General features: G+C 30.3%; 1 protein-coding gene across 1 annotated transcript; it reads right to left on the bottom strand.

Annotated features, from left to right (window-relative positions):
* Positions 1-2,409: 2,409 nt before the first annotated feature.
* LOC127704843 (serine/threonine-protein phosphatase 6 regulatory ankyrin repeat subunit B-like) lies at positions 2,410-12,255 on the bottom strand. The gene is made up of 9 exons (XM_052209066.1): positions 12,175-12,255; positions 10,981-11,087; positions 9,929-10,130; positions 8,431-8,595; positions 7,285-7,466; positions 6,372-6,444; positions 5,872-6,036; positions 5,068-5,209; positions 2,410-3,922 (listed from the first exon to the last, which is right to left on the bottom strand). The coding sequence occupies exons 1-9, from the start codon at positions 12,218-12,220 to the stop codon at positions 3,748-3,750; spliced, it is 1,257 nt and encodes a 418-aa protein (XP_052065026.1). The 5' UTR covers positions 12,221-12,255; the 3' UTR covers positions 2,410-3,747.
* Between the last annotated feature and the right edge of the window lie 3,819 nt (positions 12,256-16,074).

Raw genomic sequence — 16,074 nt, 5'->3', positions numbered from 1 at the left:
TAGTTTTTATTAAAGAATTTACATTATGTATTTTGTTGAAATTGTAATGAATTTATGTATTTATTTATTTATTTATTGTATTGTTATTTTCATTGTTTTGATCAGATTTAAATATAAAGCATTTTGAAAAAAAAAGATTAAACTAAGAAAATATAGAAGTTGATTTATTGTTCTCTATAGAGGCCAGTCAAGGATTTTACATAGGATACCCCTTGTCAAATCATGCCTGTATATACATGTACAGTCAAACCTTGTTGTGTCAAAAACTCTAAGTTGAGGCATTTTGTCAGTCCTGGTAAAATTCCATTTTGTTGAATGCATTCTACCTCTGATGAGTCAAACTTGGTTGATTCAAAATCTTTGTTAACTCAAGTATATTTCAAAAACCCCATGAAGAAAAATGATCATAAAGAAGTTTGAAGTAAAAGACACCATTATAAAGTTTGAAATACTTATTCAAAATATTGAAATTATGTAATCTTATTGTGCACCAAATTGAATTTCCTGAATTAGTTCTTGGTCTACTTATAAGTCTGTATAACAATCAAAAAATTGTATCAAACCTTTTGTTTGTGAGGCCTTTGATGGTTGACCATGTGGAAAGTTATGGTTGTAGAACACATTTTACCTTGGAACGAAATTACTAGACCAAAGCTGAGAAAAATCAATAAAAGATGAAAGAATCATTGAAATTATAATAAACTGATGAAAGTGTGACTATATAAAAAGATTCAGACTTCAACTTAACAGATAGCGACAACAAAGAGTTTAAAACATACATCTACAACAATTTGTTTTATTCTGTAGGTACTTTTATATTTTATATTTCCTTAAATTTGTAAACACTGTGTTCTTTATTCCATCTTGTTTTTATATGAAACATTTTCAATACAACATTTATTGTCAATGCTGATGGATAGGGGAAAAAAATATATCTACCGCCTTAACATACCAGGTTGGCAATATGAATTACACTATATTGAAATAGGAAATGTCAAATGTAATAAGCAAACTCAGACAAATTTAACAGTTTTGGCAGGTCCCTTCAATTTATTGAGGTTTGACTGAATTACAATTATGATTAATTATGTTTCCCTTTTGTTAGGTTGGTTTGATGTATTTAAACAAAATTCACAGTTTGACTTTAATAGTTGACTTAGTGCTAAACTAAAGTCAAACATGAAAACAGCGCAATTCCCAAACAATATGACAAAGACAATGATAATCTATGTCTGTAAAATATTTAGGCAATACTTTCATAGTAGCCATGAAGAGGAGTTCAAGTCTTGTAGGATTGTAAGTATGCTCTATTTTATCATTTTGCACTTTGATGACTTGGCTGTGGTTCTCTACAGCAGTTTGTTTGACAAGTTGAACAGTTTGATTTGATAAAACAAATGCAATTGGGTCAGAATTTTGAAGGAACTGCAATGATGGAGAAAACACTTATAATAAAGTCTAGTTAAATTTTTGGTTACCTAATCTTGAATGGCAAATATTTCATAATAGAAAAACAAAGGATATGGGGTATCCATCCATGACACAAAAAAAAAGAACAAAGTCATGTCAGTGCTGAAGCACTTATTTCTAAGAAACTTGTATCAAAATCGACAATCAGTCATTGGCAGTTGTTTAGGACAAATGGTAGTTTTTAAAGTCACAAATGAAAAATTTCAGGTCAACATGCCCACATGTCAAATTTATCAAATTCATTTGAACATTTGCAAGGACACATCCAATATACATGTACTCCTACAATCATACCAATTCTTTAATGAAATGATAATCTCTTAGAAGAACTGAAAGGAATTCCAAATTGAAGTGAAGAGCTTGTAATTCATTGGTTGGTATCTGTCTATCGTACTGCTTTTGTTTATAACTTGGTACATAAATCAGGCCATTGGTTTTTCTTGTTCTAATTGTCTAACATTTTGTCATGTCTGGACCATTATATAGTCTACTATACAGTATGGATTTTGCTCATAGATGACGGCTGTACAAGAACCTAATAGTTGCTTGCATCTACCTCATGTGATCTTTGGTGGATAGTTGTCTCATTGGCAATCATACCACATCTACTTATTATTTTTATAATAATTTCTGGAAGTAAAAGGTACTTTCCATTTAAGAAGTAATATCCTAAAACAGAAGTTTTCAGGAAAATTGTGTTACTCAGACTTAATTTTTCAGCAGAGCTTGAATAAAGTATCTAGTATCTCTGGTGCTCTTTTGATCAAAAGTATAATCAATGTTTGCTTCTTCAACTTGTTATTAGTGTGGAAAATATAAAGATTCAGTCACAAAAGACAAGCCTATCTATCACCCAGCTCAAACTATGCAATTTCTTCTTCTTTATTTATACAATATTCCATCAACATCTGATGTTCATATAAATAAGCAAATATAAAGTACATGTTTTAAAAATAATTTATTCAAAATACAACAACAAAGTGATCAACAAAACAAAATATTTATGAGAATTATATATGGATACAAAAATATGCATAGTCAACTTTAAGTTTAACTTCATAGGCAATGATTTGAAAGAATATCTCAACAATGTTTTGCTCAGCAGGATACAGAGAACTCAGTGATGTTTTTGTAATTTTCCAAAACCCTCTCAAAAGATTAAGTTTTGAATTTTAAATTAATTAAGACTTGTATTTTAACATATCCATTACTTACCAAATTACTTAATAGGATAAAAAAGAGTCGAAAGATACCAAAGGGACATTCAAACTCATAAGTGGAAAACAAACTGCCATGGCATAAAGCTGCCAATACATAATATATCCTATATCTCCTTTTATTCATACTAATAAAGACATGCTTTATTTATCAACTTCAAAAATTAATTTAATCTAAAGTTGATTATTTAAATAAAAATATAGATGTGGTATGATTGACCAGAGTCCAAATGATGTGGATTTAAGCTACTTTTATATTTACTTGCTAGCAAGGGCTTTTTCAGAAATAAATATATGAGAGGGGGATCGAAAGGCACTTTTTTTTAAACCCCACTATGCATAAAATTTTAATTGATTATATCATATAATAATTGATTATTTCATATTAAGGCTATTTGTCAAGAATAACCACCACCCATCAAATTTTAATAAAAGTGTCTTCGAGCCAGTTATTTCTGAAAAAGCTTTAATTAAGATAAATAAAAAGTTCAGCAGCTGTATAAAAAATATAAAATTTCATTGGTTAATTATAACAAGTAACAATGGATAATAAATAATCTTGACAATAAAGTAATAAAACTATCACATTTATGTAAAATAACAATTGATAATGAATATAAATCTTGATAATAAAGTTATAAAATAATAATGAAATTATCTGGACAATGTAAATTTTTTTTTATGACAAATAGTAAGATTTCTCCATGAAGTTAAACAATTTACAATATTAATTCTACTGTGAACATTCACAACACATTGTGATCACTCATTTACATGCAAAATGTACACAAAAACAACTGTGACAATCACTATACTATCAATGATAAGCTCTTCATAAATTATAGGTACAGATAACAGAAATGAATTGATTTCAGTCAAATTTTGATTTTGAATAGGATTTATTATATATAATTTCCTTAACCCATAATCACTTGCAATATGCCACTTACATATCAAATTTATTTTTATAGTTAAGGTTTGAAACATGCATGAGCTATAAAAAAAGACTAAAGATGTAGTTTTGGAGCATGTGGAAAGATCAATCAGTATGAATCAAAGGTTAAAATCTAATAGCATCTTCTGTTGATTTGTAAGCGAACACATCAAGTGGATCTAAAAATTCTCCAAAATACTTTGCTCCCACATCACGTTCTGGACCTGTCTTTTTAGGTAATAACTTCTCTAATCTTTTCTCTCTTTTCTTTAAGTTGATCTGTAGCTGTGTAGGTTCTCTCCTGATTGATAGAAGATATAAATTTTAATGTGAAATAATAAATAAAGGAACTTATATAGGAACATTTGACAAAATAGCTCTTCTTGGATGGAGAGTTGTCTCATTGGCTCTTATATCTGTTTAAAAATCATAAAATTATTGTGCAATTTTCCTTCAATCCTAAAAAGATTACAAATAACAAAATACCATTAAAGCCCATATATTGGATGCTTTTCACCATTAAAAACTAACATTAACTAAAGTATTTGTATTGAGTAAGATTAATAGGCACAGACCTAGAAATTTTTAAACATTGGGATTTAAATCAATCTTAGTGGTTCTTGGGTAATGAAAACAGAGAGGATATTTTTCAATGTAATGAACCTTCCTGAATAAAATTAAGGCAATCCTGCAACCTTATCACTTTTAAACAAAATAGGACTACTGAACTCAATATCCATAACTAAATTCAAAATTTAAAATTGTCATTAAATGTAATATTTTGACTATATTAAGTACAAATGAAGATATTGTGACAAGTGCCTTCAGTGAGTGTTCAATTCACTTTTCAAAGATAAAGAGTTGATTGATATTACATCCTCTATATTGTAGGTTTTCTATTTTGCTTCTATTGAATGTACAATGCTTTAATCTACAGCACAATTCACGTCTGGCAAACAACAGAAGATAACAAAAGCACTGGTGAATCTTGTCTGTATCTCATTCTCTTAAGGAAAAAACTGATATCAATACTGTGGATTCATTTATTTTTCTGGGTACCAATTTTTTGAGGATTGCAGAAAAAATGTATTTCTGTGGATATTTTTTAAATTCTTGGATTTTGCCAAATTCTGCTTACAAGCCTATAGAAAAACTTTTAAACTATGTTAAAGATTTGAATTCATGGTTTAACTATACCCAAGAGGACATTAAGTATAATGCGGATTCATTATTACTCGTGGGATACCAATTTTCGTGGGTTTCATGGATACAGGAAAACCACGAATTCAAATGTTCAACGAATTACAAATTTTCTATAGGCTTTGTATGCAGAGATTGGCAAAACCACGAAATCAAATATCCACAAAAATACAAGTTTTCCTCAATCCACGAAAATTGATACCCATGAAAATAAATGAATCCACAGTTATGTATTTTAACACTTACTCTTGGTTTGGAACAGGATTTTTATATGCTGTAGATTTTGCTGTGGTCAGTTGTCTCTCTACTGGAGCCAGAGGATGTGATCTATCCCATTCTACTTTCTTATGTTTCTTGTAACATGTATCACAGGGCTTCTCTCTTGTTACTGGAAAAAAAAGATAAAATTACAGCAAACATTATCTGTTTGTTTGTATATGGAAGAACATCTGTAGATTTTATACAGGACCTATTATTGATTACTTAGAAATATAAAACTATATCACTGTCATTTTCAACTCTGTCTTGATTAATGTTTATATCAGTAACTTTTTATTATCAAGAGTTCATTGTGTCTAATTTCTATTTGGGATTTTTTCCACCATGTTTTTTTGGGAGGGTGTTAAAATGCTATGTCATTTCCATGTCACTTTCAAAGGCCTTAATTATTGGTCAAAGACAATTTTAGACATTTTTTTGAACATTATTCAAGCTTTTGTTTCATATTATACTGAAATTCATGTATTATCCAATTTCCCTTCTACATGTACTAGATTTTGTGTATCAAAAGCGTACATGAAATGTGGTATAGTTGCTTTCATTCACATCATTTAAACTCTGTTGACTAGTTGTCACATTGGCAATCATACCTAATTCCTTATTTTTATATTAGGACAAAATTATCCAACAAAATGGATATTTAGAAATAGAATGACACTTTTTTAATTACAGAATCACAAAATTAGTAGTGTAGACTATAGACATTTAGAGTCTGAAACCTATTTTGGACCATTATTTATATCAAATTAATGAATATTAATTATAACTTACATGCTTTCTCCATTAGTAACGGATGACCAGACTTTTTAGCAGAATCTAGGGGTGTGTCTCCTTTTATGTTCTGTATGTCTATTTCACCTCCATGAAATATGTAACAACTTAAACATTCAGGTTTTCCTCCTTCACAGGCATAGTGACCAGGTGTATTACCAAAATCTATAAGGAAAAAAAAATGAAATTAACAAAATAAGGTTATTTGTAATTTCGGCACACTTAAAACATTTGATCAAATTGACTTTATAAAGTAATTTTAATTATAATGTTATATTATTTACTATCTTTTAAAGTTCTCAGCTGACAGAAATGACATAATACATCATACATCCTTTACATAATGTAATTTTCATGCATGCTTAAAATGAAAGTGAGATAAGATTTAGGAAAAATCCATTTCAATTGATAAAAGTTACTATTATTTGATAAAATTTTGTGACCTTTTTTTATGCACTAAAAATAAAGGACGGCAATAAATGATAGCTATGAATACTAACGATCTTGCTGATTTGGGTTTGCTCCTTTATCAAATAACCAGTGTACAACATCTAATGCTCCAAACTGGGCTGCCTGTAAAAGATACAATATCACTTTAAATTTATTGTACAGGAACTTTAACTTAATTTAGCTATAATGAAATGTGGATGTATATATGCAGTTTGAACTCACTTCATATAATGTAAATGGAAATTGAATTGCATAAAAGTTAGATCCTATATTAACTCAATTCAATCTAACATAACCCTAAACCTTTCTCTCACCCAAGGATAACCTTTATAAAATCTTAACCTTAAAATGGACCATAATCCAAAAAATACTAAGATACCTAAAGTAAAAGAATGCTGACAATAGTCCCTCAACTGAAAAAGATATCTGGTCAAATTTAGGGAAATGAGAATCTGATCCTGTGCTGGGAGAATGGAGGATGCCTTCCAGCCTCCAACAAACTTTCAAAATCTAACTGTATTGTATAACTAGTTTTTACCCTTGGTAGAATATGCAAAAATCTTTGAGACTATAAACAACCAATGTATAGATAACCTTATAAGAGGAAGACCAAAAGTTAATACCACATGTGCCACTCTTTTTCACTCAGATTATGTGTCATCTAACAGTGTTCCCTTTTTATAAGGCTGTTTGACTTAACATATATGTGCCATACTTTTCCCATCAGATTGTGCATCTTTTGTCAATATTAACTGTTTATCTGATTTTGTTATGTTACATGTGCCAGACATTTGCTTGTGTGTAAACCAGCTGTTCTCTGTTTATCTGACTGATTCAGATATGCCAGACTTTTATCATATGATTTTTTCTAGTATTAGTGTTTATCTGACAGTTCCACTAACCACATGTGCAGGACTTTTGCCTCTAGTAGTGTTCTCTGTTAATCTTTATTTATTGACTTACTACATGTGCAAGACTTTTTCCATCAGATTGTGTAGCCTCTAGTGGTGTTCCCTGTTTGACTAAGAACCGTAAACAGTCTACTTTATTATGCTTAGCTGCATGGTGTGCTGGCAAGTATCCATTATTATCTGCTATAGTGATATCACAATCTCTCTGTACTAATAAAATCACTGATTCCAAAGCTAAAACATGAAACAAAAAGAAAATTTCTATGACTAAATTATTTGTTCATTTCTTATTATTATGATTTGTGTATGACTTTTATAATAACATTTTATGTATAGCAGGTCACAGACTTTTTAATAGTTTTATCAGATTATATTACTAATTTAATTTCAAAAAGTTTAAAATCTAGCCATACATATAATTGAGTCAAAATGCATTGAAATAAGAAATAAATTTCCCTTAATTTTAGGGTTCTTACCAACATATGATCAATCATTCCCAAATTAAAGAAACTCTCAAAGCTTATAAATAATAAAAAAGAGATACAAGAAAATAGGTAAGCCTTTCCCTTTTCATTCTTAAAATAAAATAGAGGTCAAAGTTAAATTCAAGTCCAATAAATCTCAAAGGACAACAGTAAAACCCTTCAAAAAGTTTAGAGATTTTCAAATAACCTATTCTTATCATCTATGACACTTCAAAGGAGTACTAAGTCTTGTTAGAGTAAGGGCATAACATGTTTACAACTGTCACTTTTTGGTCAATCTCAGCCCAAAATCTTTGTAACAATAAAATAAATATCAAAACGTATATGGATCATCAGACTTGCTATTATTAATTATCTAAGAAAGTTAAAGGAAATCTGATATACTTTAAGATAAAATGTGCTATGTTTAAATTAAACAGATGGAACAACAGACAAGTTGATATGTCATTCAGTCTTCCAATGAGTTACATGCAGTCAAACCTGTTGTAAAGTCACTTCTATAAAGCCAAAAAACCTGTCTTATCAGGTCGACCTCCTCCTTTTCCACTGTAGTAATACCAATGCATTTTGAACCTTTATTTCTCTTATTTAATTAGTTTTCCATGGTCCCTAGGGCAACCCTTATATACACGTTCACTGTATATATAAAATTGTTCTAAAGCATATGGCATGATTTTTTTTATAAAATATATGAAATGTCAATTAATACATACAACCATGTTGGGCAGCATAATGAACTGGAGTTTTATCTAGATGACAACGACAATCTAAGTCTACTCGCTGATCAAATAAATACTGTAGAATCTTTTTATGGTTTCTCATGGAAGCATAGTGGGCTATTTGTCTACCCTTCCTATCTTCTGATACTAAACTGCCACCTACAAAATATATTTAAAGTACTTATATTTTCAAACAGATTTTCCTGTTTGATTTTGTTTTACACTAGTCATTTTGAGACCGTTTATAGCATGCTGTTCGGTGTGAGCCAAGGCTCCGTGTTGAAGGCCGTACTTTGACCTATAATTGTCAACTTTTAATACACATTGTGATTTGGATGGAGTGTTGTCTCATTGGCACTCATACCACATCTTCTTATTTCTATGGAATTGTAATCATTGGAATACATGTATTTAGTATAAATCTTAATCTTGATGAACATAATATAAATGTTTTATAACCTGAGTGACTAATCAAGGAAATTACCATTGTTTTCTGGGGGAGGGGGCAAGAGGATTTTAAAAATGATTAACTTGGCCTGTTAAGAACTGAAAACAAATAACATGGCACATTAGACAGGATGAAAATGAATATTCTGCAACACAAAATGCAGGAATCAAAAGTGAAAATGAATTTCATGCAGCAAAGTGGTGGAAAAAAATAAACAAGCATAGCAACAGATCAATCTGGAATAAATTTGCCCTTCCTCCCTCTTCCCAAGAATATCGTCCTTTACACAGTGTTGCAGCTAGGCTATTTTCAGAGGACGCGTAGCCCGCCCTTTTTAGAGTGGCGCCCTGTGCCCTTTTTACAGTTTCTTGTCTTATTCTTATTCCAATCACAATGCCCAAGCGTGAAAGATGTTTACAAGAGGAAATTAGAAAAATCTAAAGAGACGAACAGAAGTTTGGTCGACTTTTTTAGTACTACGTGAGTCTCCTATGTTATATATTTTCAATTTTGACAGTTCCTATTTTAATTTGAATATTTGATAATTGAAGAAAAACTTTGAGAATTTTTTTAACCATTATAAGCACAGCAGAGGTAGAAAGGGTCTTTTCCAAGGTAAAACTTGTAAAGTGTGACCATAGAAACAGAATGAAGTAGGACACCTTGAAAAACATACTGCATATAAAGCTAAACTGTGACAAGCAATGCTTTGAAAACTTGTGTGACAAGGTGCTTGACAAGTTTTCAGCATAAAAAGTAGAAAGAGTTTTATCTGGGCTAATCATTCAGTAATGTACGTTTATAATTTGTATTCATGTTGTACTTGTATATACCGGTATATAACCAGTGATTCAATGAATAAAGACAATGTTTGATTAATATCTTTATTAAAACATGCCCTTTTCATATTATCATATCACGCTTTAAATGCCCTTTTTCAGGATAATTGGCACCATGCCTTTTTGAAATCCTAGCTGGAACACTGTTACATGTATTGTACAATTTCATAACTCGATATTTTTCAACAATAGCTTATATTTTTACCTCTGTCCTGTAAAATTTTGATACATCCAAGCTCTCCATTAAAAGCTGCCACATGCCCTGGTGTCATTCCATCCCTGTCCCTAATATTGACCTCTGCTGTGTAGTCTAACAAGAGTTTTAAGCAGTCTTTATATCCTCCAACAACAACATCATGTAGAGCTGTTCTACCATTTACACTCTTATCTAAAGGATTAGCTCCTGCCTGAAATAATCGGATATTTAATATATTTCAGGTTGGTAGATCATTCATGTATATTAGACATCCTGTGGATTCATTTCTTTTCCGGATACCAATCTCCATGGATTGAGGAAAAATTGTATTCTAGAGGAAATTTGATTTCATTCTCATGATTATGTGGAAAAGTCTGCATACAAGCATAGAAAATTTGTACTTTGTTTAACATTTGAATATGTGGTTCACCTTTAGCCACGAAATCCACAAAAGTTGGTGTCCCACGAATAATAATAAATCCACAGTAAAACATGATAGTTTACATACCAGATATTTGACTCTATAACATCTAATGGTTGACATAAGATTTGGTGAACTTTACCATGTAGGTATTTATTTGATACAGTCATGTCAGCAGGTCACTAGTAGCTACATGTAGTATCAGAAAATAACAAGTACCTAAGTTCATATATCATTTAAAGGTTGGCCCTTAAATGGTTTGATGCTTGTAAAAGCTTAACAAATTCAATCAATTAGTACACTTTCTAACCCAGAAATATCACCAGGTTGGCATTTAATAAAAGAAAAAAAGAGGAAGAATTACCTTTTCTGAAGGAAATTTAAAATATGTTTCTTAACGATATATATATGTAAGTCTGACTAAAAAAGAGTAAAAGAGTTATATTCCATTGTGATTAGGATACAGGTTATTCAACATAAACTTTTTGTTTTCTATATAAATTGCTCTGGATGCTATATGTACATGTAGGTTATTTAACAGTAACTTGTGTTTTTTTCTTTTGTCAATGATATTGGCCTTAATTTTTTGATTTACAGATAAAACTGCTTTTTTAGTATCCACATGACGTAAAACATTTACCTTTAGTTGTTTTTCAGCTTCTTCTAACTGTCCATATGTACATGCTAAGCCAAGTGGTGATTTACCCATAGCATTTGGTCTGTTGTCATCATCATCTTGTGGATCTCCTTTGTATGTGAAGAAGTAAAAATATACAATTTAAATCATATTAAACTACATTAAATTTAGATTGTGGAAGACAAAATTATGTACCATTTTCAAAAAATCCCCCCTTCGCCTTGATATACATACATATATTTTCAGGACATCAGTACATTTCAAAATTAGTGTAATTGTACATGTGCTGAAATAAGATGCAAGAATCAAATTTTTATCAAGCAGTTTCTGTATATATATATATATATATATATATAGGTGTGCGTGTGTTTCTGTATACATAGCCTGTAATTACCGTTCATTCAAAATATTAGCATTTAATTTTATTTATGTAGACTGAGATACATACATACATGTAAGTGAATCTACTTGTATGGTAGATTAATTTATAACAAAAAGGTCCATGTAAATATGCATTGCATGACACTTTTATTTTTAATTTATATGTGCTGTACATATGTTGGAAAAAGAACATTTTTGTTTTATCCTTTTAAAATTTTAATGTTAAGGCAAAACTCCATATATATTTGGAGGTGCTCCTAATTAAAGGAGGCTGATACTAAGAAGAAGAAGAAGTAGACCAAAGATCATATTAAGTCATCAAATACATGTACCTTTTTGTCAAAACTGCATACCCATTAATTAATCAAAAGTTTGGTTTTGGACACGACTTGCATTGACAGACAGAGTCCAACAAATGTTTACCTGTGTACCCAAATCCTTTTTGTAGAAAAAAATACACATATATATATATATATATATATATATACAAGAGTTGGTAATTTTCAGAATTACATAAAATGCATTCATTTTTTATTCATCTAGGAAAAGTCATGCATGAAAACTTTTCTAGGTGTACAGGGTTGTCATATTTGTCAATTTCTTATGATGAACCATAATCTGTTTCAAATGTTTTCTTTATTATTTTTTTAAAACCCTTTTGGCTTTTGAAATTGAAAGTTTTGCATCTTCTACCTCCTTTTCTGTATGCTTCCGTTTCCACAGCATAACATAATTTCTTATGTCTGCCATATGATTGTTGCAAATATATAAACAGACTGCTAAAGTCACATTTAAAGCTAAAATAAACAAACTTACCGTTTTTGTACGTGCTGAACGTAAAAGCACTTGCTTTAGTCGCCATATTGTTTACATCCCTAAGGAGACCGGTTTGTGGTATGTATGATTTATGAACTTCTTTAGCTTTAAATTTTAGTACCTTCGATTAAAGTTGTCCTTAAAAAAAAGACATTAACAGGAGAATTTTAATATTTAATTGACAAAAATATAGTAAAAGTTTAAGTATGTTGCAAAATTTAAAAGTTCAGTTAATAACCAAAAATACTGCTTGTAGTAGATCAACTAACACGAACCAAAATAAGTTTATTTTAGATTTAACCTATGGAATATTTTCTTTATTTTAATGCACAGGAAACAAAAATGTATTATACAAAACATGTACATAGGAAAGAAATTAACCATTCTGAACACTACATTATATCATATCAAAAGCACCAAAATATGTATTATTTTAATTGAACATAATTACAGTAATAAATTGCATTCTTTGGCTGTTCAAGTAAGTAATTATTTACTAATAGTAAGCAAATTTTATTTAAAGCCGGCATATATGTACACAATAACAGAGAAAACAAGTGAATAAATGTTAAACACATAATTTTTAAACAAAATTCTTTGGATACTGCAAAATTTTTTGAGAGTTAATTTTTTTGTGATGGATTTTGGGCCGAAATGACCTTAATTACACGTTAATTTTTTATCTACTTATATATTTTGCCTTAAAGGATTTTTTTGAATTATTTTTTGTTTTCTGTTTGCCAAATATTTTATTTTCTATATATTTCGGTAACATTTCTTGCAGTTATTAACCATAATTCTGGCAACAGAGAGGGCTGTTGGAAATTATTCCTTATGTTTATATAGCTTTGAAAACTTGTCTGCTCAGTGGTGAGTGCTTTAGCATTAATGACAGAATGATTTGTAAAATATATATTCTATACATTTTAAACAAATATAATTATCAGACTTTTTTACAATAAAATGCTTCGCTGAGCGCAGCCTGATACGACCACAGTCGAACCCTGAACAGTTGGGGCAAATTTGGACAAAATATTCAAGCTTGATAGTGTCTGAATTTGGATTGTGATCAAATTTTTGACATAATATAGGTTTCTGACACAAAATAAATGTGGTCAAAGATCTGATAAATCCATTGCGCAATACTGTGCAATTGAAGATTTCTTCTTGAAACTTTTCAAAAATTCGAAATTTTAAAAATTTTGAAAAAAAAATATGAATCCCTTAATAAATTTTGAAAAAAATCCCCCCCCCCCCCCCCACTTTTTGAAACTCCCCTTGGAGCAATAACCCCAAAACTCAATCCCAGCCTTTCCTTTGTAGTATGGAACCTTGTAGTACAATTTCAGAGAGATCCATACACTTACAAGTTATTGTCTGGAAACTAGAAAAATGCTTGTTTTTGGCCTCTAATTCCTACATGTTTGGGACAATTAACCCTAAACTCAATCCCAGCCTTCCCTTTGTTATATGGAACCTTGTGGTACAATGTCAGAGAGATCCATACATATTGTCTGGAAACTAGAAAAATGCTTGTTTTTGGCCCCTTTTTGGCCCTCAATTCCTAAACTGTTGGCCCCCATAACCCCTAAAATGAATCCCTACCTTCTACTTGTGGTATTAAACATTGTGGTACAATTTCAGAGCAATTGAATTACTTATTATCCTGAAACTAGAAAAATGCTTGTTTTGGGCCCCTTTTTGGGCAACTTATTCCTAAACGGTTGGGACCATCATCCCCAAAATCAATCCAAACCTTCCTTTTGTGGTATTGAACCTTCCTAAAAAATTTCATAGAGATCCATTCACTTAAACTAAAGTTATTAGCTCAGCTTTTAGATATATTTTTGTATCCCTTTAAGATCCCATTTTGGATATCTAACTTTAAATAAATTAATGAATGCATCATTGGCTTTTCAAACTTTTGGAATTAAGCATTATTTTGATGAAACTACATTCAAGCAAGGGTTTTTAAATTTGCTGAATTGGTATGTACATTGATCTACTACCACAGGGTTAATACCATTACTGGTAAACTGTTTAATCCTCTCAATATTCAGCTTCATTCAACACAGGCCATATTTTATGACAGACATTTTGACAAATACTAGCTGTGGCTATTTTATAGCTGACTATACGGTTATGTGTTTTGCTCATTATTGAAGGCTATTTGGTGACCTATAGTTGCTTATATCCACTTCATTTAAACTATGTTGGATAGCTGTCTCATTGTCAATCATACCTGCATACCACATCTACTTATTTTATATATTTTGACCCTGCATTCCAAAATATGTGCCATCCTTTATGTCCTTGTTCATATTGTTAAGTTATTCAGGCCATCCTCCTTGCTAAGCTGCACTCTGCAGGTTTTTTAATTGTGTTTTAAATTTACAAAATATGTCCCAGTTCAGGCATAGTGGGTCCAGGTTTGTTTAACCAAACCACATTTTGTGCCAGTACTAAGTAAGGCTATCTGGACCATATATCGTTTGTTGTTTGTTTGTTTGTACATGCGTTTTTTCAGAGGATTTGGTGGATGGTGGATGGTTGTTGGTGTTGTCTGTTGATGGTCTGTCCAATATTTTTTTATAATTCCTGTTGTCCTTCATATGTTTTAACAGATGAAATAACTAATGTGATAATTTTTTGAATTTTACAAAAATTAAGGTTCCAACTTCCTCAAACATGTTCACTATGGATCTCTCGTGTATAATCCTCCCATTAAATCGACACAGTACTAAAATATCCATGAACATGATGGTATCTTTGCTTTTGAATATGTTTGGTAACAAGTATTACTATTCCTTGAGTTGTTTTCTCACGTTCATCTATCCATAATTTTTCTTAAATTTTTTTCACAACCAAAAGCATATAATTATGAATGTTAAATCTTTATTTATAAATAATCTTCATAAAAACTTGAACAATCAATAACTTAAAAAATAAATAAATAGTAAGAACAATTAGACAACACCTGAATGACCAATAATTATTTTAACAAGTAATTCTTCAGGGTATTAAGATATTCACTAATTCAGAAAGAAATACAAAAATGCAAAAATAAGATTCCTTAAAAATTACTTTTAAAGTAGAATATATCACTGGTAGATAGAATATATCATATTATTGTAAAAGCACACATATATACATATCTGACAATAAACCTGAGACTAATTAACTGAACTGTAATGCAGGCTTTCATGAAACTTAATAATCATGTAAAATATTTTCTGCACTGACAGCCATCTATGATTTCAAATTGGCTCCAAAATCATAAATGTAGGAATATCTTCATGTTGACGTTTTCAATGAGGAGGCAGATTACATGAAATATGGATTAGAGCCTATCCAAACCAGATTCTGCAATAGAAGTGGAGAAAAACCTTAAGAACTTATTCATTAAATGAGAAATGAAAATGAGGTTGCCTCCACTTGAATTCTGTTACTCTATTTTTACACTACAGACTTAATATAATCAAGTCAAAGTAAATACAGGTAAACCACAAAAATTGCCTTTACCTATGATGATTGAGCCACTAACTTTATTTTGATTGGTTATTGGTGTTTAATGCCACTTTCAGCACTCTTGGCAATTTCATGGCAGCCAGTTTTGATTAATGGAAGAAGTTACTTCATTTTAACTATCCTGGATATCACTAATATAAACATGGTTCAATATAAAGCAAACGGATTCAACTATCACAATACATTAAATAGATTGTATATCATATGACCACACTTTTACCCGTTAATTTATATTGTAATCACATCTAATTTCACATCGTAAAGCTGATGTACATTCTGATATAAAAATATTTAACAAAAAAATTCTACTGAAACTGATATAACACTACAATTTATATGATATCACAATTCAATTTTCCAGTGTATTCAGTG

Source organism: Mytilus californianus, unplaced genomic scaffold (genome assembly GCF_021869535.1).
Source record: "Mytilus californianus isolate M0D057914Y unplaced genomic scaffold, xbMytCali1.0.p SCAF_6, whole genome shotgun sequence".
NCBI lineage: Eukaryota > Metazoa > Mollusca > Bivalvia > Mytilida > Mytilidae > Mytilus > Mytilus californianus.
The sequence above is the reverse complement of the archived record's forward strand: the minus strand, read 5'-3'. Positions and strand labels throughout refer to the sequence as shown.